We start from the raw sequence: 21,328 nt of genomic DNA on the forward strand, positions 1-21,328 counted from the left end.
TTCTTCGGGTCCTGTGCCTTTGCATCTACGTGCACGTGAGCGGTGGAGCGAAGGAGTGGAAAAGCAGCAAGCCATCAGGGTGAGGTGATGAGCTCTTTCCGGTGTGTGCGTATGTGCTGTGCGTACGTAGACATCTGTGGCTGACCGCTTGCCATGGAATCGTAGCCAACCCATACGATTATGATGGAGGTGAGCAAAGAGGGGAAGGAAGATTGGCGCCACGGTACGCATACGTAGAGACTAAGGATGGCAAGACGCCGTTAGGGAAGCGCGTAGCCGAGTATTTCCTTTTCTCTCTGTCGTGGCGCCGGTATGCACTGTCTTGCCCCCTCTTGTACCTGGTAAAGGCACAGGGTCCCGCTCTGATGTGGCGCTGAAGCAGAAGGAACCCGACGAAGAGAGGATAAGAGGAGAGCATGTGCCTCTGCAGGACCTCTAGCGACAACCACAGCAGCAGAAAAGGTGAAAGAAGCGTGACGACATGTACTGGGCTGCAGAATGAAGAAGGCGTGATACATTTGCTTCTTTGCCCTTTTGGGGGGCTCTCTTTTGGTGCTTCTCAATGACTTTATCTCGCCCATGCTTCACCTGCCTCTTTCTCTCTTTCTTTCTCTCTTACTTCTTTTCTTCGTCTTCTTCTGTACGTTTGTTTTTTGCGACTTCTCGTTTCTACTGTGTTCCGCCGTCTTCGTCTTCACTGTCAAATATTTTTCCCCAACATTTTTTCTCCGTGCTCTATTTTGCTGGACGTTTGCCTGTGTTTCTGATGCGCGTGCGCACTTTTCCTCTCTCTGCGGCAACACACGTGTGGTTGTGACGTGACGGATCGTTGACTGTGTGAGAGGGTGAGTCTGTGTGGGCACATCTTTCTGTGTTTTCTTCTCGTATGTGTGTGTGTGTGTGTGTGCGTCATCATTGACAGCGCCGTCGTGGTCTTTCCTACACGCCTTTTGTCACTCCTTGTCTCTCCGTCTCTGTCGCTCTCTCTGTGTGTGCTTGTTTGTGTGTACCTGCGTTGGTGCAGGTTGAGCCCATGTCTTGCCGTTCTCTTCGATAAGTTTCTCCTCTTAGCCCCCCTCTCCCTCCCTCCCGTGCTCCTTTTCGCACTACTATGAAGGTGAGCTACGGAGAAGCAACTGCGCAGCAAAGATAACCACACTCCAACCAAACACCTCCTCTTGACGGCGACAGCGCACGCACAGAGCGACAGAGAGGAAGTCAGTGCGCATATGCCGGAAAAGACGCAGTTGATGCCACGTAGTGCTTTTCCGTGTCGTCGTCCTCGGTAGGACCACGCCACCGCGACCCCAGCAACGATGTCCTGCGACCCGTTGGTTTTCAGAGGGCAGGTGATATTTCGGTATTTGTGGGTGCTCCTTACGCGTGTGCCGTTTCCCCCCTCTTTGTTCTCTTACCTTCTCTCTCTTGCATGTTGTGTGCGCCGCACACTTCCCTTCAGAGTTTCGACCTGCACATCCTCCACTTTTCTCTCCCCTTCTTTTGCTCAGTTTTCTCTCTCGCGAAGGAGGTCACATCAACTTCAGCAACCTCGTCTCTCTGCGACGTTGGTGTGGCTGTGTATCGGTGTTTGGCGTATACACGTGTTATCTCCTCCCCCGCGTACCTACCCCGTGGTACGCACCCGCGTGTGAGTCACGGGATTGGGTCTGTTAGTCCTCTCTCCGTATCGCGCTTGAGTTGCAGGCTCGATGTTCTTCTGGCTGGTGGTTGCGCTGCTGGTGGCCATCGCTATCGTGGTGACCCCAGTAAGGAAGCTGGCCGCTGCCAAGTGCCAGTTGTACGCCCATGGTCTGGTCTTCATGGTCAAGGCAAAGGATCTTCCAAAGGCGTACCGCGGCACCAACTACATACGCATGAACACTGCCGGTGACGGCACCAGGGGCAAGCGAATAATTCGTGTTGTTTTTATCCGTCACGGGCAGTCAGTGTGGAATTCACTCTTCAACTCGTACAACCTCGACTTGCCCGTGCGCATGGCGAAGGCGGCAATTCATGAGTTTATTAACTTCCTCACGGACCCCTTTGGGTCATGTATTATCGACTCCCCACTGAGCAGCAAAGGTAAGAAGGAGGCGCAGGACCTCGCCAGCTTCATCCGAACAGCCAAGACAAAGATTTCCTTCGATCCAGCAACATCAGTAGTGGTATCTAGCAATCTACGCCGCGCGATGGAGACGGCGCTCGTCGGCATGTCGCCACGTCTGTTGGTCACGCAGGAGCGTATCGTGATGGACTCAGCACTGCAGGAGGGCTCGCAGAACATCGACGCTCAGAGCTTGTCGACAGAACCCGGAAAGATTGCGCCATGTAAGCTCGGCACCATCACCAATCCTTTGGAGCTCGCTATCGTCTTCGACCCCTACCTAAATGCTGGAAACCGAGTTGCTGGCGTGGACGTTTATCAGCGCATGGACGAGTTCATTATGCACTTGTTTGGTGGCAGTGGTGAGGCAAGTCTTGTCCCGGCCGCTGGGGGCAGCAACGCTGCTCTCAAGGAGGTGATCGTGGTGGGCCACAGCGGGTACTTCCGCAACTTTTTTCGTCGCTTCCTCCCACCGCACTCCACTCACCTGTCAAAGAAGAAAAAACTGCAAAATTGCGCCGTAGTGGCATTTGAGCTGGCACGTGACGAGTCCAGCGGCGAGGTCGTTGTGGATGAGTCAACGTTGAAGGTGATGTACAAGGGATTTGTGTGAAACAGTCACGCTCACCTTTCCGAAGTCTACGCTGAGGAGGAGAAAAACGCATGCGGGGAGGCGGCATGAGTGACACAACAGCCCCTTTTCGCTGTCACTCGAGTCTCTTTCAACGCCACCAGTGCTGCAACTGTGCACACTACCGCCTGAGTATTCGCTCGTTTCGCTTTTTTTTTTCGGCTAGGGTGCCTCCATCCCTGATGGCTGTAGGAGCACCTCAGCGCGGAGCATCTCTCAGGGCCCAGCGTCCATTCCAGGCGGAACCCGGGCAGGACCCTCTGCCCTCCTGCCAGTGCCGAACTGCTTCTGGCGCTGACGGGGCCAGGCACCCACGACGTAGCGAGGTGAGAGCGATGCACCGCTACGGATGCCGGCGGTCAGGTCGTGGATGGCGCGGCGTCGGAGCGGCCTGCGACGGTGAGCACGCCTGTGCCATCCATACGATAGACAGAGTGTCATCGTGACTCGAGCGCATCCCGCCCGGCACGACGGGGAGCAGCTGTGAGGGGCGACCTGCGGAACGGGTGGTAGGCCAAGCCTGAGGCAGAGGTCGTGCTCAGGCGACGGTGAGTCGGCGCAGTGCTGCAACGCGTGCACTACGGGTGCTCTGCACGACGCAATTGGGCCTGTGACAGACCGAGGAGGGGGGAGGCGGGGTAGAGTGAGCGGAGGCTCTATGGCAGAGAAGGGGGCACGTTGGAAAGAAAAACAGTCTCTGTGATGGGTCATGGACGGCCGTAGTTGATTGCGCTTTAGATAACTGAAGAGAATGTCTGGCGCTAGCAATGCTCTTCTCCATGTTTATCCTACGCGCACTCGCTGTAAGCCGCATCCACGCGAACGTCAAAAATGAAGTCAGTCGGTTGACGGATGTGCACGTATTCACTGTTTATTTGCCGCTTGCTGAAGGAAGATGTTCGGGTTGCATTTCGAGTAGATGTGAGTCAGTCGCATTCAGGAAAGCCTCGCTACAAACGCGGTGTAGCGAGAAGAGAATGCAGACGTCCTGTGCTGCAGTGTACTGTCCCTTTTCTGCACTTCTGCAGCTGATGAATGTCTGATGTTGAGAGGGGTTATTGTGGCCCTCTCTCTTCCCTTTCCCTTCGAGCTCTACGCCCCTCAGTGGATTCCACTATGATCGAGTCTAGTGTCTTTTCTCTTGTTTATTAATCACCACATCCCTCCCTCTCGCCATTGTGTCCCCACCATCCCCATCCATTTTGGGTCACTTTTTCTCTGTTCAGTGACGGTATGCCCTCCGCACAGACGCCCCACACTCTTGGCTTCCTCCATCTTGGCCTTACTCCCCGCCCTTCAGCGGAAAAATGCGCCGAATCGGAGCGCGTGTGCGTGGCTTCTGCGCTGGGACGCCCCACACCGCCGCGCGACGCACTTTCGAGAGGATGCGAGAGGATCTCACGGAGGCGGAGCGGCGTCATCTCGACCAAGAGCTGCCGCCCCGAGAACTGTTGAGGGAAATGCGCACCAGTGATACGGCCCCTGGTGAGGAGGACGAAGATGAGATAAAGGTTCCCGGCGACTCCTTCGGCATCATGCAGAACCGAGTCGCATTCTACAAACCTCTGCAACGGCAGCCATTGTCGGGAAGAATTGGAGAGCTGATGCCGATGGGGTCGCACCCATTCACCTGCTTCAATCCGGATACGGTGCGCCGCATGTCCAGTCGCTATGGCGTCCCCGTGGACGATGTGGTTGCGGCGTTGCGTGACGCGAGCGGCGATGTCAATGTTGCCACCGAGCTGCTTGAGCAACGACTGGACATCGAGGTAGGCTTTGGCAGCTATGGACTCGTCTGCTTAGAGTCGTACGCGCCAGAGACGTTCTGCCTGGTCTCATACAACCTGCCCACATTCGCCTCCACGCAAACGGATGAGGTGCTGGATGCGATTCATGAGCTGACGCTGTCAGCGGCGGAACTCCCGCTGGACACCCCACACGACAGGCTCCTGGACAAGTTTCTCAATCACTGGACGACAGAGGATGACGTTCCATGCGGGGCCATGTTGCGAGCGTACGATATGACGGTGCAGCACATCCTGCTGTTGCCGTTCGGCGACTATGGCGTCCAGGGCTTTCACGTGCTGATGCCGGTGAAGGAGGGGACGCCAAACATAGGTGTTGCGGCTGCGGCCTGCTGCATGGACTTGCGCACCGGCATTCACAATCGATTCCGGTTTCATGTTGAGCGCATCGCCGACTCCGTCAGCGAGCACGTGGTGCAGGAGATGCTGCATTACAACCAGAGTGCTCATCTGCTGCGCCAGCCGTACTGGTTCCGACCCGAGTATAGCGTGGAGGAATTTATCCGCTTTAAGGAGTCGCTGCTGCAGCCGAGCGCGTCGATCTTTGAGATGCGCTATGCCTTTTTGTTCGCACCACAGTATGGGCTGCCCCACTACCGCAACATCGTCGAAATGGAGAAGCTGAAGATTGCGCAGCACAGGTATGAGAAGCATTACGAGGACTTCACCGCACCGGGAAAGTGGCTGACAAGTGACAACGCCCAGCTGCAGACCGTGGCAGCCAGCGCAGGCGGGTCGAATGTGCCGGGAGGTGCCATGCACAACCACACGAACGACCCCGCGTCCATCCAAACAGCGATGGAGACCCGCACCGGCCCACTGCGGCGTACGCTGGCGCAGTCGATGCAGGCGCACGGGGACCGAGTCTTCAACCGCTTTTATCGAAACAACGCTCACTGACGGATACCGCCGCCGCCGTGTTTTTCTTTCGCTTGTGCCGTTTCGTTAGCACACACCCTCTCCCCTCACTTTCTACCCACCTGCTCATTAAGCGCTGCACAGTTGGTCATCAGTGGCACCGATGACACACATAGCGACCGAGGCTGCGTGTACCTGCGCGTAGGCGCGTGTGTCAGTGCGTCTCTCTCTCGCTCTCCACCCCCCCCCTCTCTCTCTCTCTCTCTCTCTCTCTCTCTCTGGAAATGGAGTAGTCTTTATGACAAGCGAGGCTATACAAGAGCAACGAAAAAAAGCAAAACACACATGGAGAGGGATATCGGCTGTACCGAAAATGCGGCATGGGCCGGATGGCGTTGCCTCCTCAAATCATGGGGAGTGTCAGCGGCTCTCTCTCATGTTTTCTCAAGCCGGTCTTAATGGCTTCAGTGGTTGCAACGACAGCGACCACTGTGAGAGTGCACTTCGGTCTCCCCCCCGATGTCACCCTGACAGCGTGCAACCCACCTCACCTTCTCTTTTCCATTTCATCCCTTTCCAACTCCTCTGTACACTTAGCAGCCTGTCGCGCCCCTCACTATCGTTGTAACTGGAATTCTCTCTGGCCCCCTTTTTGATTCCGCTCTGGCGCTGTTCTTGCCTTCTTCGTATCGTAACGCATTTTCCTCTTCTCGTGTTCGCTACCTACGCAGCGATATATATATATATATATTTCTTTCAGCTTGTGCACTCACGCCACTCTAGTCCTTACGGGACTCCCCCTTTTTCTTCCCTCACGTATTTTCCGCTCCTCGATACCCCCCTCCCCCCACACACACACACACACATACGAAGAAGCAAACGGAGAATAGAAGTGAGACGACAAATCACAAACAGCTCCTCACAGAAAAAAAAAGGATACATAAAAAACTTAAACGTGTTGTTGTTGCGCAACAGCTGTGATTGACTGCGTGTGCATCGTCCATCTGCCCCATCCCTCCCCACTCCAAAACTGTCCGGTGCCTTCATTTTCCTTTCAGTCGCTGCTCCCCTCTGCTTCGGTTGCTCCATGCCGTGCGGGTGCGGCTACATTTGTTCTAGCTGTGGCGCATCTCTTGCTGTGTCTTCCACTCACAGGCAGTTGCTTTGACAATCACTCGCAGGCAGTGCCTTTGGGAGGCGTGACTTTCATTTGTCTTTTCTCGTTGTGCTGACCTCTGCTGCAGAGCAGATTATCCTCTCCTTCATTTTTCTTTGCTCTCCACTTTGTGCACTCCTCTTAGCAGGCCGCGCATACGCATCCGTACTCACACACCTACACAAGATGGGGTGCGTCACAGCGCGCGCTGCCCGTGATGACGTTGCCAACAGCAATAAATGCAGCAAGATCTCGAAAGTGAGGTCCACGCAGGTCACTGCAGAGAACAACCCCGAGGAGATGGAGGAGGACTACGTTGCGCACTTTGTGGCCGGCTACATGACTGACTGCTCGCCGAAAGGTACGGTCACCACGTATGAGGATTACCGCGGCTTTGAAATGTCCACGATGAATCACGTGTCCAAGAACAAGGCGGATAAACTATGCAAGTGGATCGACCAAGCTCTGCAAGACCGTCACAGACTCAACAACGACCTCTTCTTCAACCCGCAGAATCCTTCCTCGTGGCCGAAGGACGTCATCGCAGCCCATTTATCCTCACCCTCCTTCAGTGATCGAAATACCATTCAGGAGGCAGTGCCCAAGTGAGAGTTGCAATAGCCATACGCTGCGTCAACCAGCTGTGCTTATCGGACCCTTTTTGTGCGTCTTCTCGCTGCGTACTTACTGTTGTCGAGCTAGGGGAGGAAGAGGGATCGTTGGGGACGTGCCGCCTTCCGTGGCCACTGTGCGGGCACCGCGTCTCTTCTGTAATGCCTTGCTCACGGCCCACCCGGTCTAGGGCGCTTCAGGAAACGTTGCGCAGATCAGCCGTGCCCATAGACACGCCTTCTCCGTGGCACTCTTTTTGTTTCGATCACCGCATTTTTGTTCCCGGGTCTAGCACCTCTACCCCCCTCCCCCTCCCCATAACCCGCGTGTTTGCCATCGCGGCGTCTTACCTGGACAGCTGCTCAGCTCGTTCAATGTGAAGCCCATAGGGCGATGCAGGCAGCACTTTCGCACATTCAGAGACGGCAAGGCCCGGGACGAAAACAAATGTTAGCAGCAACACATAGCCACACAATGGACAAACGGAATAACGGGCGCGGCTCTCATTCCGACATGCTTCGCTCTGCTTAGTTATGTTTTCGATTGTTCTCTCCACTCCCTTTTCGCTTTTGTGTGTTGTTGTTGTTGTTGTGCTCTGTTTTCCCTCTATGTTTTCTTTGCATTTCTTTTTCCCCCATTTTTTTCACTGTACTCCTTCTCCTTCCCCCCTCTTTGTCATTTTCCCTTTCCTGAGTATACCATCAGGACACGAATTGTCATCTTTTAATTTGGGTTCTTCTCCTCTCTTTTCTTTCCCCGTCTGTCGTGTGTCGTCTTCTCCTGCTTATCATTGGTGACTGGTTTAAGTGTATGAACACACTGATCAAGAGACAGATATCCAGGCACGTCCTCGGGGGATGGGTGGGCGACGCGACGTGCAGGAACACTAGATTGCATCAAGAACTCAACAATCATTAGCTAGAGTTTACCGCGGTTCTTGGTGGCCCGCGCGCACAAGTGTATCTGTGTGCATGAGTATGTGTGTGTGTATGAACACCAACCCTCTGTTGCTTTTTCCTTTCGCCTTTCCCTTGTCTTGGTTTTATTCAACCGTTTTTTGGTCTTGACTGTCCCTTCCTCTCCCCTCTTTCTCTCAGCCCCCCCCCCCTCCCCCCGCTGAAAGGTTTCGTTGTCTATGACTCGCACATCTCTGCCTCTATCTTCTCTCTCTCTCATCGTTAGTGTGTTTCTTTTTTCTCATTCCTGCAGTCGCGCGAAACGCTGACGAGTAAAGAGGACCGAGAGAAACGGGAGCGGCGGGTGAGGGAAGCGAGAGAGGGAGAGGGATGGTAAGGGGAAGACGGCAGTTGTTAAAGCGAAGAGACGAACGGAGCGAGATTGAGGACATCCATGTACAACCCTTTTTGTTATTTGTCTTGTTGTCCCCTTTTGTCTGTCGACTTTACGTTCTGATCGCCGCGTCCTTCTCTTTTCCTTTTTTTCTTTCCCGCTTACCAGTGATGTGTTGAATATGGTGATAGCCACTGAATATTCGCTTCTCTCGCTTCCTCGGCACCTCTTCTTCTGCCAACCACACTCAGATATTGAACTTCTTCCCACGGTATTTTTTATTCTTAGCTTTTTCAGATGTGCTCTTCTCGCCCTGAATACCTGTGTCTCTCCTCTCCTTTACCTGAGCTTGCTAGGCCTTGGAGGAAGCTGAGGAAAGGAGAAGGCAACATCCTCCTGGGATTGCTGGAAGCAAAATCTGTGGCTGCGCTCGTGTTTGATCTCTGCGTATGCTCAATGCTTTCTTTTTGTAACTGTGTTTGTTGGCAAACATTAATGTATTGCTGTCTACTCTATCTTCCACTCTTTTCCTCCTTCCCTCGCGATGCAGAGGGTGCCTACTTGCATCATTTTACGACTGTTTTGTGTGAACTTGCTGCCCCTCTTGCCATTCATCTCTTCGGCTACTTCAGAGTGAGAATTTGCTCTTCCCATTTCTTTCTCTATCGCTTTCGTTGTCTACGTGTGTGTTTCACCATGTATGTGGTACGTGTGTGAGCGTGTCGCGTTGTCGCTCCTAGGATCAGATACACCCGCACTGCTGTGTGTTTCTTCGTGTCTAGGTCTATTTGCTGCTGATTGTTGCTCATCTTTGCATATTTCTCTTTCTTTCTGTTGGTGATCACCTTCTTTGTGTTTTTCTTGGCCTCGCTGCGTGTGTGCCCCTCTCAATTCCCCCCATTCCTTATTTGCTTTATCTTTACCAGATTGGCTGTAGTTGTTTTCTCTTTCATTTGACTAAGTTAACGTATGCGTGTCGTCTGTGGTTGGTTTCGTTTTTCCACCTTCCGCTCGGTTTCTTCCACTTCCTCAGTTTTTTTTTCTCTCGTCTTGGTACTTTTTCCTCTATTTTACAAAGACGTGTGATTTTTTGCTCTTGTCAGCTTAAGCGCCTCCAACAAAACCAAAAATGAGCGGTGACTGTTCTGCTTCATTGTGTCATCAGGAGAACTTGCGCTTTGCTCTTCACGCCTTTCTCCTCCTCCTCCTCTCTCTTTCGAGGGGGTTTTGTGTTCGTAGTTTCACTTTTCATTCGCTGCTCGCTCGTTTTAGGGGATGGCATGCCTCGTCTGACTTCTCAACTAATGTAGTGGGCGGGGGGGGGGGGGCAACGCAAGCACGCTGCTCAAGGCAGTGAAGAGGAATCAAATCAAAGGCACAACGAGGGAGTTCGCCCTTCCACGTGTACAATGCGACAATATGGAGACCCCTCTCCCTCTCTCTGCTTTCTCTTCTTTTTTTTGTCCTGAAGCTACGGCGGCCGTGTGCAGAGGGTTACATTAGAGAGGTCTCCCCTGATGTGTTTATACGGTACGGATGCGCACGTTTTTTTCGTTATGTATTTTACCCCCTCTGTGTGTGTGTCTCTTTTTTTTTGCTTGTTTGTGGGTTTCCTCTTTGGCATTTCGCGCTTCCACCATCCGACCCTCACCCCCCCCCTGCCAAGCGAAATGAGCTCCGCCTATATATATATATATATTTCTAGAGAAACGGTTAATATGAGCAGAAAGGGGTCAACACATTTCTGAGCGTAGCTGCATTGACGTGTGTCTTAGATGGAATAACCACCAAGCCTCCTCATATACGCACTGGACGGCTTCCCACTGCTTCGCTGTCTTTAAGCGACTCACGTGCCGCGCTTCCTCTCAGACCGACAGTGGGTTGCGTGTGTTTCTCTTTCTTCACTTTTCTTGACTTGACTATTTTGCATAGTCGCACAAACTCGCCAGTGCTTTGCACCACTTGCCCCAATCGCTTATGCACTACATTATGTCGATGCCTACTCGAGCTTCTCTCTTTCCTTTGCCCTTTTCTTCTGTATTTTTGTGTTCCTAACCGGCCCGGCACTTCTCCCTTTATATCGCTTTTCCTCAGTCTTCACCATTCAAGCCGTGTTGAGGCCCATTTGCGCTACGCATTGACGCAGAGCCCCACACCAAAAGTGCAACTCTCATCGGCTTCCTGATTTTTTCCCCCTTTCTATCCTTCTCCTAGACAACATCATGAACCGCGCAGGCTTCGACAAGTACATCACCGTCTTCAGCCCCGAGGGCTCGCTGTACCAGGTGGAGTACGCGTTCAAAGCGGTCACCTACCCTGGTCTGCTCACGATTTCTATCCGCTGTAAAGATGCCGTTCTGGTGGTGACGCAGCACCAGATTCCCGATCGCCTTATGCGTCCTGACTCGGTGACAGCGCTCTATGAGGTCACTCCGGGTATTGGCTGCTGCATGACTGGCCGCGCACCCGACGGGCGTGCCCTGGTGCAGCGCGCGCGGGAGGAAGCGTCGGATTACCACTACCGCTACGGTGTGCCGATCCCAATAGCGGTGTTGGCGAAGCGCATGGGCGACAAGGCGCAGGTGCGTACCCAGCAGGCCGGCCTGCGGCCGATGGGCGTGGTGAGCACCTTCATCGGCATGGACCAGAGTGACGAGGACGGTTTACTGAAGCCGAAAATTTACACCGTCGACCCGGCCGGCTGGACTGGCGGGCATATCGCCTGCGCTGCTGGCAAGAAGCAAGTTGAGGCAATGGCATTCTTGGAAAAGCGGCAGAAGAGCACCGAGTTTGACACACTGACGCAGAAGGAGGCGGCGATGATCGCGCTGGCGGCACTGCAGAGTGCGATCGGCACGGCTGTCAAGGCGACAGAGGTGGAGGTGGGCCGCTGCACGGCGGCCAACCCGACCTTTCAGCGGGTGCAAAACTGTGAGGTTGAGGAGTGGCTGACCGCCGTGGCCGAGGCGGATTGAGCGGCAAGCGCGACACCGACATCGTTTTCTTTTACGCGTGCTCTCATCACTCCCTTCTCCTCGTCACTTGACCCACCGTGGCGCGTGCAATATCGCCTCCCCCCTTCTCTTCGCATTGGGGACTGCCCAGCTCCACGGACGGTCCAAGGCTAAGGACTGTTTGCTGAAGTCCCGTGTAAGTTCACACAATTGACGTTCTTATGCTTCACGTCTGCCCAACAGAGAAGGCGAATCAGAGAGGAGGGGAGACTATGGATGTTTTTCTTTCCCTGTTCCTGTGAGACGCGCAGAGGAGGAGTTTCACGCATGGGCGCGGGCGCACCCTAACGCTTTCTTTCAGAGGTGAGGGTCGGCTGACATACAATTTGCCTGAGGTGCGTTTTCATATGTTTATTCTTCCTCTCTTCTTCCTTTTCCTTCTCGCTGTGGTTCCTCTTGTCCTTTGTCTCCCCCTTTTTCATGTTTGTTGTGATTACCGTGAGCGCGCTGATAGGTGCGCATTGTTTTAGTGGTGGAGGTTGTGGCGACCCTGTGCGAAGCCTGAAAGGTAGCCCCCGCGCATCCTCATGGATCATAGTCTGCGTCGGCCTCAGTGTGTCTCATGGCCCGCCGCGTGGGTGCAACAAAGAGAGATCGAGAGCGAAAATGCACCGCCGAAGAGGCGGAGGCGGGTGTGATGGCATGGGCTTTGGGGGCGAAGGATCGGTACAGCCAACAGGCACTGACCTTTCGCTGCATGCTAGCCCATCGTGGTAGGAAGGGGAGGGGGAAGAAAATGGCGGAGGAGAACAAGGAACTGATACCCAGAAAGAGGCTGGTACTGCTGCTAGACATGTATGACATCTACGCGTCTGTCGGCTGTGCCGTCGCTTTCCCCCTCCTCTCTACTTGCACCTTGCCGACATCCTTCGTTTGCGTTTCGCTCGTTATCTTTCTTCTGTTGCTTGCACAATTATTCTGCGGGTGCGCATGTTGGACATAAAAAATGTGTGCAAAGTTTTCCTGACATCAGGGATTCACTCGAGTGCACCGCAGCCGCCACCGAGATCGAAAGACCTTCATGGCTCTACAAGGCAGCTTTGGATGCTGCGCGAGATGGGGTGCACGCTTAGATGACCTCCAGGCTGTTCCTGCGGTGCGCACCAGCTTTTTTTTGTTTACACCGATTTCTTCACCATGAACTGCTACAGATGTGCCGTGTAGATCTTTAGTCTCCTTGGATTACCCCGCTCAGCACCAATACAGAAACTCAGTCCTCCTCTTTTCGCTGTCCCTCTCTTTTCTTCCACGGCTGACCCCTATTCTCTCATTCATTCAACCTGCAGTTTACCGTCTCCCAGAGTTTGTCTTGGCGGTGGGCCCTTTTTTTTTTCTCTCGAACGATCCGTCGCCTTTTTCTCAGCCAGTGCTGCGCGTTAGAGACCCTGTAAAGCGAAACGAGGAGCAGCTCCTCACCTTCTTGAACACCACGTTTCTTAGCTAGCGATTATTCGCATTTTTTTTTTTTCGAACCTCTGCATTCCACGTCTGCCGTCGTCACTGTGAATCATTCAGCGATCAGCTCTCGATATCGTAGTCCACATTCATCTTTTTCATTTTATTTTAGTCACACTGCAGACAATGCTGAAGGAGTGGCTACGCGGGTCCTCGAGCGAGGCGGAGAAGCCTGTCGAGAAGAAGCCTGTATCTCGCATGGTGGTAGATGCGGAGAAGCCGCTGGAGACGCACGAGAGCGCCGCGAGCAAGCGCCGCGAGTTGTATGAGAAGAAGCTCGCGGAGTCGGCGAAGGAGGGGCCGCCCCATCCAAGCAAGACGGTTACCTACGATGGCATTTTTCGCAAGACACAGGGCGTGCTGCTGGAGGGTAATAACAATGAGATTCAGGAGGGCATCACCCTCAATATCGCCCGCAACGCACAGAACACGATGGTCTCGACAAAGTGGGCGCTCGTTAACCCACAGATGTCCCACTGGGAGGTGAACTTGCAGATGAACGGCTTCAGTGATATTGTGGCGGCCTCGTGGAACACATTGAATCGCTACCAGCTCATGTACCAGCGCGTCTTCAGCACTGGCGCTATGCTCGTGACGCAATTCATGGCGCAGAAGCAAGGTGGCCTATCCCAGGGTACTGTGTTTGCCATGATGCAGTATCCGTGGCGCTTTGGCGGCTGCACTCAGGTGCAGTACGTGAAGGACCAGTCACTGAGCCTGAGCCACGTGCAGCGTCTTATCCGAGGCGTCCACATAGGCACCAATCTCACGTTCGAACCTGCAACGCACAGCTCCTACCTCTCGCACGCCATCTCCCTCATGACTGCGAAGAGGGACGCCGGTTTTATGGCAGAGATGACACCGAGCAAGGGGACGTGGAAGATTGCGGCGACAGCTTTTGACTGGGCAGTGAACATGGATGCCGCGATTGAGCTAGAGTACATGGAGGGCCGCGAGAGCATGAAGAGTGCCCTCAACGTAGGCTGCCGCAAGAGCTTCGTTGGTGGGGCGCAGCTGACGACCTCCTTGTTAGGCTTCAATATCGCCAAGGTGAATCTCGATCTGCCCTTTGGCGGCGAGGTGCCTGGCACAAATCAGCTCCGCCTCACCTTCAACTGCCAGTACGACATCCACTCTGGTGCACTGAAGCAGGGCCTCATCTTTACAGCTTAATTCACACGGTACTCTCTTTTTTTATCCTGTTGTTCATCATGGGTGTTGTTGCCGTGATTTGGCAGCCTCTGAAGAGGAGCATCGAGGCGGAGGGCATGAGAGGCAAACGTCAGGAGTGTATGTTCGAGTACACCAGAGTTGAGGTGATGAAGGCGAGTGTTGGAAAAGGTGTGCGTGGGTCACATGTTTTGGTCACAGTGACGCAAGCGTGGCGGCACTCCTCCTCCCGCTGGGCTCTCTTCGAGCATTTCTGCCCTCTTTCTGCTTCTCCCCCTTCTCTGAGTGCGGTTCTGTACACTTTGCATAACTGGCGCCGCCTCTGGTCGGTTGCTCTTGGGCCGCGCTCCGATGGGGTAAGTGTGTCGAAGAATGGGCAATTTTGAGGGGCACAACGAGAGGGGTGGTGGTAGTGATGATGGTAATCTGCCCGAACACTACGTCTGTGTCCCCATGCGTGTTACTGCGCATGGGGACACGGACGTAGTGGAGGCTGTTTGTCTATGTCTGTCCCGCCTCCCCTTTCTTGACCCATCTCGCCGTCACACTAAACTCTCCCCAATGCCTTCCCTCCTTTCCCCCTCGCCTCAGTCTCACTTTTGGGTGGTCGCCATCGTTTGAGGCTAACTAAATTCAAAGAGATACCGAGCAGCAAAAGGGACACTCTTAAGTAGCGTGATGTGAGTGGTTGACGCGTCGCCGAGGTTGCACCTCTGTACGCCTCTTCTACCCGCTTTGTAAGATCCCTAGTCATTAAACAAGAATTTGCATCTGGGGCGCCTTCGCCTCCGTTCCAGCACAAAAACAGTACGCGACAGAGTGCACGCAGTGAAGAATCAGCGACACTGCTTTGGGATACGTGGCTTTTTCCCATACCGAGGCTCGAAAAGACGCATGCTGGACCCTTAGGCCGCTAAATGTCAGTCGCCTTCTTGGTACCAGCGTATGTCTCCTCCACTCAGTGTCGCCGACTGTGGCAGCAGAGAGGGGGTGCCGTGCTTGTGGGAGACTGCCGCCCATGCATCAGCGAATCGGCAAATGCCACCACGTCAAGAGTTGCTTGCAGGGCATTGATCATACCTCCGATGCTTCTTTTATCACCGACCTTGTGTACTACTCCAGGTCCTCCGGCAACTCTCTTTTTTTCCCCCTTTCTCTTCTTCCGGCTTTCCTCAGCCTGCACGCATACCTCCCTGCGTCACCTTACCCCCCCCCTCTCCCCCCCACGGGGACATCGTTGTGCACGGTAAGACGAAGGTCAGTCACGCGCCGCACACATTTCCGTAGTGACGACTTTGCTTGTTTGTCCTGCGTTTTCCTCCGCATCTGGATTTCCTCAAGCGAAAAAAAAAAGGAAAGCGCAAACTAGCTGAACCTACTCACACCGGGGTCAGCGGCAATGCCGTGTAGCGTGCCGACCGCGTTCGCTGTGCAGGACGATGGCAAGCACTACAAGATGTGCAAGAAGATAGCTCAACTCACCAAAGTTATTTACACCTTGAATAACTGTTCTGAGGACAATGAGCAGCGCACCGAGTGGCTGCATCAGATGCACAGGCAAGAAATAGCGCAGCTCTGCCAGCAGTATGAGTCGGAGCTCGAAAAACTTCAGCAGCAGGTCTGTGCCTTGCAGACAGACAAGAGGAACATTGCAACGTCCATAGAGCGGTCTCTGAAGGAGCAACTGCAAGCAGCGCAGGAGGCATTCATGACACGGCTGGCGGCTCTCTCACAGCGGGCCAGTGAGCAGGAACTGAGCTATGATAGCTCACTGCGGGAGGAGAAGCAGCGAATGGCAGCCGAGCTGGCAGCCGAGACGAAGCGAGTGCGAGAGAGCAAGGACGTAGAACTGCAGAGCCTCGTGCGTGAGTACAATGACAAGTACAAAGCCATGCTTGCCGAGCAGCTTGACTCGCGGGATGCGCTGGAGGCAGCACTCAAGAAGGAGTGGGGGTGTAAAGTAGAGGCACTGCAGATGGAGTTGGCAGCGGCGCAGGGCGACATGAAGGCGCAGCTGCAGTCCAAGTCGAAGTTGCTGCAGGAGACACTGCAGCGATGCGCGACGCTGTCAAGCGAGAAGGACTTATCAGCGGCTTCGTTGAATGAGGCGCAGGCGCAGTTGCAGGCGTTCCAAGGGCAGCTGAGGCGCACTGAGGAGGAGCTGGCCTCCGAGCGGCGCCGGGGTGCGAATGCCGAAGAACTTGAAAACCAACGAGAGACGAGGCGGGTAGCGTTGGAGTCTGACCGAACTGCCCTTCAGAGGGAAAACACGAAGGTGCAGGAATCACTGGCGGCTGAGAAAGCGCTCAACGCGCGCCAAGCAGCCGCGATACAGGCATTGGAGAATGAGAAAGCGTCCCTTTCAACATCAAGAGAGGGGCTGACTCAGAAGCTGGAGGACTGCAAGGCTGCCCTCACTGCCTGTACGGCACAACGCGACGCCGCGGAGGGGGAACTCCGCGACTTACACTCCTGCTCTGCTGCCCATGCCTCCTCGTTGAGTGACGCCACATCGCAGCTAGGTGAGGCAAAGCAACGCATCATCTTCCTCGAGCAGGCGGTAGCAGAGGGACAACGGAAGCACGGCGAAGAGGCTACGCAGGCGCAACAGCGTTTAGCGGCGGCGTCTCATCAGGCGGCAGAGGAAGCGCGCGCTTCCCAGGCAAAGCACGAGGAGGAGCTGCGCAACGCGCGTGAGTCACTGCAGTGGAACTTGTCCTCTGAGCAGCAGAGACTGATAGAAACGCACACGAAGGTGCTTGAGGAGCTTAAGCGGCAGCATGAGACAGAGATGCGACGACTGCAGACGGAGATGGCTGCCACGCAAGAGTCGTTTGAAAGGGCTTCGAGGATGGCGGATGCCACAGCTGCACTGGTTTCCGCCCTGACGGTTCGAAGCGAGGAGCAAGATGCACTGCTCCGAAGCCGGGCCGAGGAGAGTGCGGCGGAGCGCCTGCAGTTGGAGCAGCAGCTACAACAGCTGCAGCTCGAAGTGAGCGCTGCCAGAAACAACGGAGCTAAGGAGACGGCCGCTCAGGTGGCTGCGCTGGAGCGCACACAAGCGGAGCACGCTGCGGATTGCGCTGCAGCGGATGCCGCGCACGCCAAGGCGTTGTGTGAGGCAGAAGAGAAGAGCGCTGCGCAGCTCGACAGGATTCGTCTGGACCACGCCATGCTGCTAAAGGCGATACAGGAGCAGCACACGATTGCCATGCAGCGAGCAAAGGAAGATGCAGCGGCGCAGGCTGCCTCGATGAGCACCAGCGTCGAGACAAGACTTGCTGCCCAGCAGCGGGATTATGAGGAAAGGCTCGCTGTGGTGCATACAGCCGCGGCGACGACTGAGGGACAACTGCACACGCGCATCACGGAGCTGCAGGCGCAACTACGTCAAACTGTTAACGAGATGTCCACGCTTCAAGCGTCCAGCAGTGAAGGGCTTCGGCAGCGGCAGGCAGATCTCGCGCAGCTGCAGTCGGCCATGGCCAAGGCTCAGGCAGAAGCAGCTGCCTCGCTCGATTCGGCGCGCCGCGATGCTGAGGAGCAACGACGTAACGAGGTGAATTCACTGGAGGCGATGCGTCAGCAGCAGGTAGGTGCCGAGCGACAGCGTTATGAGGTCGCTGTGGCAGCCCACAATGAGGAGATTGCGAGAATGGAGGCGCACGCCCATGAACGTATGGCAGCCACGGAAACACGCCTGCAAGAGACTAAGGCGTCACTCGAAGCGATGCGGATAAAGGGCATGGAGGAGCTTGAAGGGCGGCTCAACATGATGCATCAGCGGCAGGTGCGCGAGCTCACTGAGGCGCACGACACTGAGCGCGACCAGCTGCAGGGCTCAATTGATGCAATGAATGTGCGGCTCAAAGAACTGATTTCCTCGTTGGCCAGCAAGGCGGAGGCGTTAGAGGAACTCCTTGCCCAACGCGACCGATTACTGGAGGACCTCACCACCGCTAAGCGCAACGGTGCGGCCGCTGTCACTGCTGAACAGAACCGTCGCGCAGCGGACCTAGAGGAGCTTCGCTTGGCGCATCAGAAAGAGCTAAACGCGCTCAGCGCCACGCACAAGGAGATCGTAGACGATTTTTCTCACCAGCAGGCCGAGGAGCGGCGTGCGCACCAGGCTCTAGTAGATCAGCTGCGCGGCACGACCGAGGAGCTGCAGTACAAGTACAACTACCGCGAATCTCGACCAGAGGACGTCGAGCTCATAAACAAGCTTCTTCTGGACATCAAGAAAAAGGAATGTGCTTTGAACAAGGCCTACGAAGACATGCGCCTGTACAAACTGGAGCTCATCAACAGAGAGGAAAACTACAACAAAGTCTTTGGTCGACACCCCACCGTGGCGGACTACTCTGGTGTTGCACAGGCGGCCACAAAGGGCCAGTCCGCGCTGCCCAGCATCGGCGCCATACGCAAATTCTCCACACGGTAGCGTCATGCACAAAGATGCACATGAGTAGTTGCGTGTGTGCGTATGTCTCTGCCTGCGTGTCTTCATAGTTTCTTTTTCCCAAGTTGTTTGTGCTGTGGTGTGCATAGTGATCGTTTTGTCTGTGCTTGCGTGCTTGGTTTTGCGTGTCTGCTGCGTGCCTCTTCCTTTCAAAACTATCGCCTACTTCGTTCCCTCGCCTCTCCCTCCACTTTACCCCCAAATGCACCGTCGGTCTCGACCGTTTGACTGACTCTGTGCGTGTGTGTGTGTGTGCCTGCTGTTTGCTGCATTGTTGTGCTCGTGTGTTCATGCAGGGCAAGGGAGGAGGTTGGGATGCTGTGGTGGCAGAGTGCGGTGATGATGTACATCATATACCGATAGCATTATTTGCTACGTTTCTTTTCTTTGCATCTCTTGTGCTTTAAATCGTTGTCCTCATCCGTTGCCGTTTTCTCCCACTAACTCCTCTTTGCTTCTTCCGAGTGACTGCGGCGATAGACGCAGTGCCATGACTGGAGGAGGCGAGAGCCGGGATCACCCTGAGAAAAGCAACAGGCCGACTGACGTACATCACAGCGGCACTACACGAAAAAAAAAAAGGACGGCGGTGAAGCAAATGCCACTAGGCTGATAGCGTTGGCCGCTCCCCCTCTTCTCGTTTTTTATTTTCTTGTCTGTCTTTGCCCAGGCAAGGGTGTTTCTCAAACGGGGTTTCCAACACACCGATACACCCCGACAGTGGCCATGTAGCCAACTCGATAGACTGCATCGCCTTTTATTGTATGTTTTTTCTTGCTGGAGAGGAGCCCCACCCCCCTCCTCCATTTCCCCCAAACGTACCACCTGTTTAGCGGCACCCAAGTCTCTGTTTGACACCTCGTCACCTCTCCTGTTCACCTTTCCCGCTCCTCTATGCACACACACACACACACACACACGCACGTACACACGTACACCCACTACTGTGTCTGTGCGTCCTTTTCTTTGCCCCTCTCTCCCTGCCCCTGTCTTTCTACTTGGCGGCCTTTGTTCGCGTTCAGTTTCTTGCTGACCCCCACTTCGATGGTGTCCCGCCGCCATCAATATCTTATCGTTCTTTCTATCCTTTTTGCTCTGTTTTTTTTTTTTTCACTGCGCTTCCCCCTTACTTACTCACTCTTCCGTCGATTACTCGGCCGCACCGGTAGTCACACACTTCACTAAGGAATAATGGTCAACGCATTCGCTGAGGAACTGAAGGCTCGCGGCAACGAGGCCTTCGCAGCGAAGCGCTTTGAGGATGCCATAGTGCTTTACGACAAGGCCATCGAGATGGACTCGACGAACTTCATCTACTACAACAACCGCGCTGCAGCCTACCACGAGCTAAGGAACTACGCCAAAGCGATCGAGAATGCCAACAAGTCTATCGAGATCGAGAATAACGCCAAGGGGCACATCCGCCTCGGAGCTGCGCTGTGGGCGCAGATGAAGTACTGCGAGGCAAAAGGCGAGTTCGAAGTGGCAGCAACGATGGATCCCTCGAACAAGTTCATCAAGGACAGTATTCAGTCCCTGGAGAAGCTCATCAATCCAATGCCCTCCGTCTCTGGCTTCGCGCATCGACGCGGCGTGCCGCACCCGTATGAGTACGCCCGCGCCGCGGCAGCAGCCAATGCGGCAGTGCAGGCGTTCGGCGGCGAGTTTGTGTCGGTGGAAACAGGCACGATAGGTCTCATCCTTGACGTTGCCGTCATCGTCCTGGCGGCGCTTCAGGTGGTGGCGTCGATGTTTGTGCCGTCCATGGCCAGGTCCCTCTGGCCGTACATTCTACTCATCACGATGGGTCAGCAGGCCTTGGTGATGCGCGTGCGCAACCTTCTGCAGTTCAAGATGGACATCCTGAGCTCATGGATGACGCACTTCTCTTCCTTGCTGTTTATTCTATGTTTCTTCGCCCAGCTTACCGGCGTGCGGCCGATCATGTTCATGGAGGTTTTCATCGCTGCCTACAGCATGCTCGACCTCGTGCATAAGCGGCAGCAGATAGCTGAACTGATGGGTCCTCAGTACCGGCACATTGCCCCGTACGTGCAGCAAGCTGATGGGGCCAAGGATACGATTCGCATCTTCAGTGCTACCGTCGAGGCGCTGCTGCTGTTCATTATCATGTTCACCGGTGGCGCCTTCTTCACTCTGGTGTACATTCAGTACGCAAAGTACCGCTACAACCACGACGGCTACGTGAAGCTCGCCTTTAAGGGGTTGCGGATGAACATCACCCGCATGACCACCAGCTCCTTCATGCCAGCGGTGGTCGACAAGTATGCCCAGATGTTCTTTGATCTCCTCGACAAGGTTGCCACCCAGCCTGTTTAAGCGCTGTTGGCAAAGGCATATGAGTTCCTCTGTGTAGCCGCGAGCGCGTGGGTATATGTGCCTACCATCGATTTGGTGAACGATGAGGGGGAAATGAATATGCCCCCTGTGTGGTTTTCTGACCTCTGCTTCCTCAATGTGTGGTAGACCCTTTTCTCTCAGAGGAGGTATATGTGTGCGTGTGTGTGTGTGTGTATGTGTGTCGTTTGCGTTCAGAAAGCTTGCGTGCTTTAGTGGTGTGCTCAGGTACTCTCCTCTCTCGCTGTGTGTGCCATGTCTGTGCTTCATGTCATCCTTTTGGTGTTTCTTTCTGTTGATGAGCCGGTGTGCTTGACTTGTACTCGAGACGCTGATGGCCTTTTTTGTTGCTCTTGCTTTCGCCGGTAACGAGCAGTGCGTTGTAGGCGTTCACCGCGATGCCAAGCAAGGAG

General features: G+C 54.6%; 7 protein-coding genes across 7 annotated transcripts, besides 1 other annotated feature; all 7 read left to right on the forward strand.

Moving 5' to 3' along the window:
• Positions 1-1,709: 1,709 nt before the first annotated feature.
• On the forward strand, positions 1,710-2,717 carry LPMP_344670 (hypothetical protein; the record flags this gene model as incomplete). The annotated part of the gene is made up of 1 exon (XM_010704584.1): positions 1,710-2,717. The coding sequence occupies one exon, from the start codon at positions 1,710-1,712 to the stop codon at positions 2,715-2,717; it is 1,008 nt and encodes a 335-aa protein (XP_010702886.1).
• Positions 2,718-2,912: 195 nt separating this feature from the next.
• Positions 2,913-3,358: a repeat region.
• Positions 3,359-4,270: 912 nt separating this feature from the next.
• On the forward strand, positions 4,271-5,440 carry LPMP_344680 (hypothetical protein; the record flags this gene model as incomplete). The annotated part of the gene is made up of 1 exon (XM_010704585.1): positions 4,271-5,440. The coding sequence occupies one exon, from the start codon at positions 4,271-4,273 to the stop codon at positions 5,438-5,440; it is 1,170 nt and encodes a 389-aa protein (XP_010702887.1).
• A 1,300-nt stretch (positions 5,441-6,740) lies between these two features.
• On the forward strand, positions 6,741-7,163 carry LPMP_344690 (hypothetical protein; the record flags this gene model as incomplete). Its single annotated transcript, XM_010704586.1, has 1 exon — positions 6,741-7,163. The coding sequence occupies one exon, from the start codon at positions 6,741-6,743 to the stop codon at positions 7,161-7,163; it is 423 nt and encodes a 140-aa protein (XP_010702888.1).
• Positions 7,164-10,678: 3,515 nt separating this feature from the next.
• Positions 10,679-11,431, forward strand: LPMP_344700 (proteasome alpha 1 subunit, putative; the record flags this gene model as incomplete). The annotated part of the gene is made up of 1 exon (XM_010704587.1): positions 10,679-11,431. The coding sequence occupies one exon, from the start codon at positions 10,679-10,681 to the stop codon at positions 11,429-11,431; it is 753 nt and encodes a 250-aa protein (XP_010702889.1).
• Positions 11,432-13,051: 1,620 nt separating this feature from the next.
• On the forward strand, positions 13,052-14,098 carry LPMP_344710 (hypothetical protein; the record flags this gene model as incomplete). Its single annotated transcript, XM_010704588.1, has 1 exon — positions 13,052-14,098. The coding sequence occupies one exon, from the start codon at positions 13,052-13,054 to the stop codon at positions 14,096-14,098; it is 1,047 nt and encodes a 348-aa protein (XP_010702890.1).
• Positions 14,099-15,494: 1,396 nt separating this feature from the next.
• LPMP_344720 (hypothetical protein) lies at positions 15,495-18,539 on the forward strand (the record flags this gene model as incomplete). Its single annotated transcript, XM_010704589.1, has 1 exon — positions 15,495-18,539. One exon carries the CDS (start codon positions 15,495-15,497, stop codon positions 18,537-18,539), a length of 3,045 nt encoding a protein of 1,014 aa, XP_010702891.1.
• Positions 18,540-19,748: 1,209 nt separating this feature from the next.
• Positions 19,749-20,897, forward strand: LPMP_344730 (hypothetical protein; the record flags this gene model as incomplete). The annotated part of the gene is made up of 1 exon (XM_010704590.1): positions 19,749-20,897. One exon carries the CDS (start codon positions 19,749-19,751, stop codon positions 20,895-20,897), a length of 1,149 nt encoding a protein of 382 aa, XP_010702892.1.
• Positions 20,898-21,328: the final 431 nt, after the last annotated feature.

The sequence above is a fragment of the Leishmania panamensis genome (genome assembly GCF_000755165.1).
Source record: "Leishmania panamensis strain MHOM/PA/94/PSC-1 chromosome 34 sequence".
NCBI lineage: Eukaryota > Euglenozoa > Kinetoplastea > Trypanosomatida > Trypanosomatidae > Leishmania > Leishmania panamensis.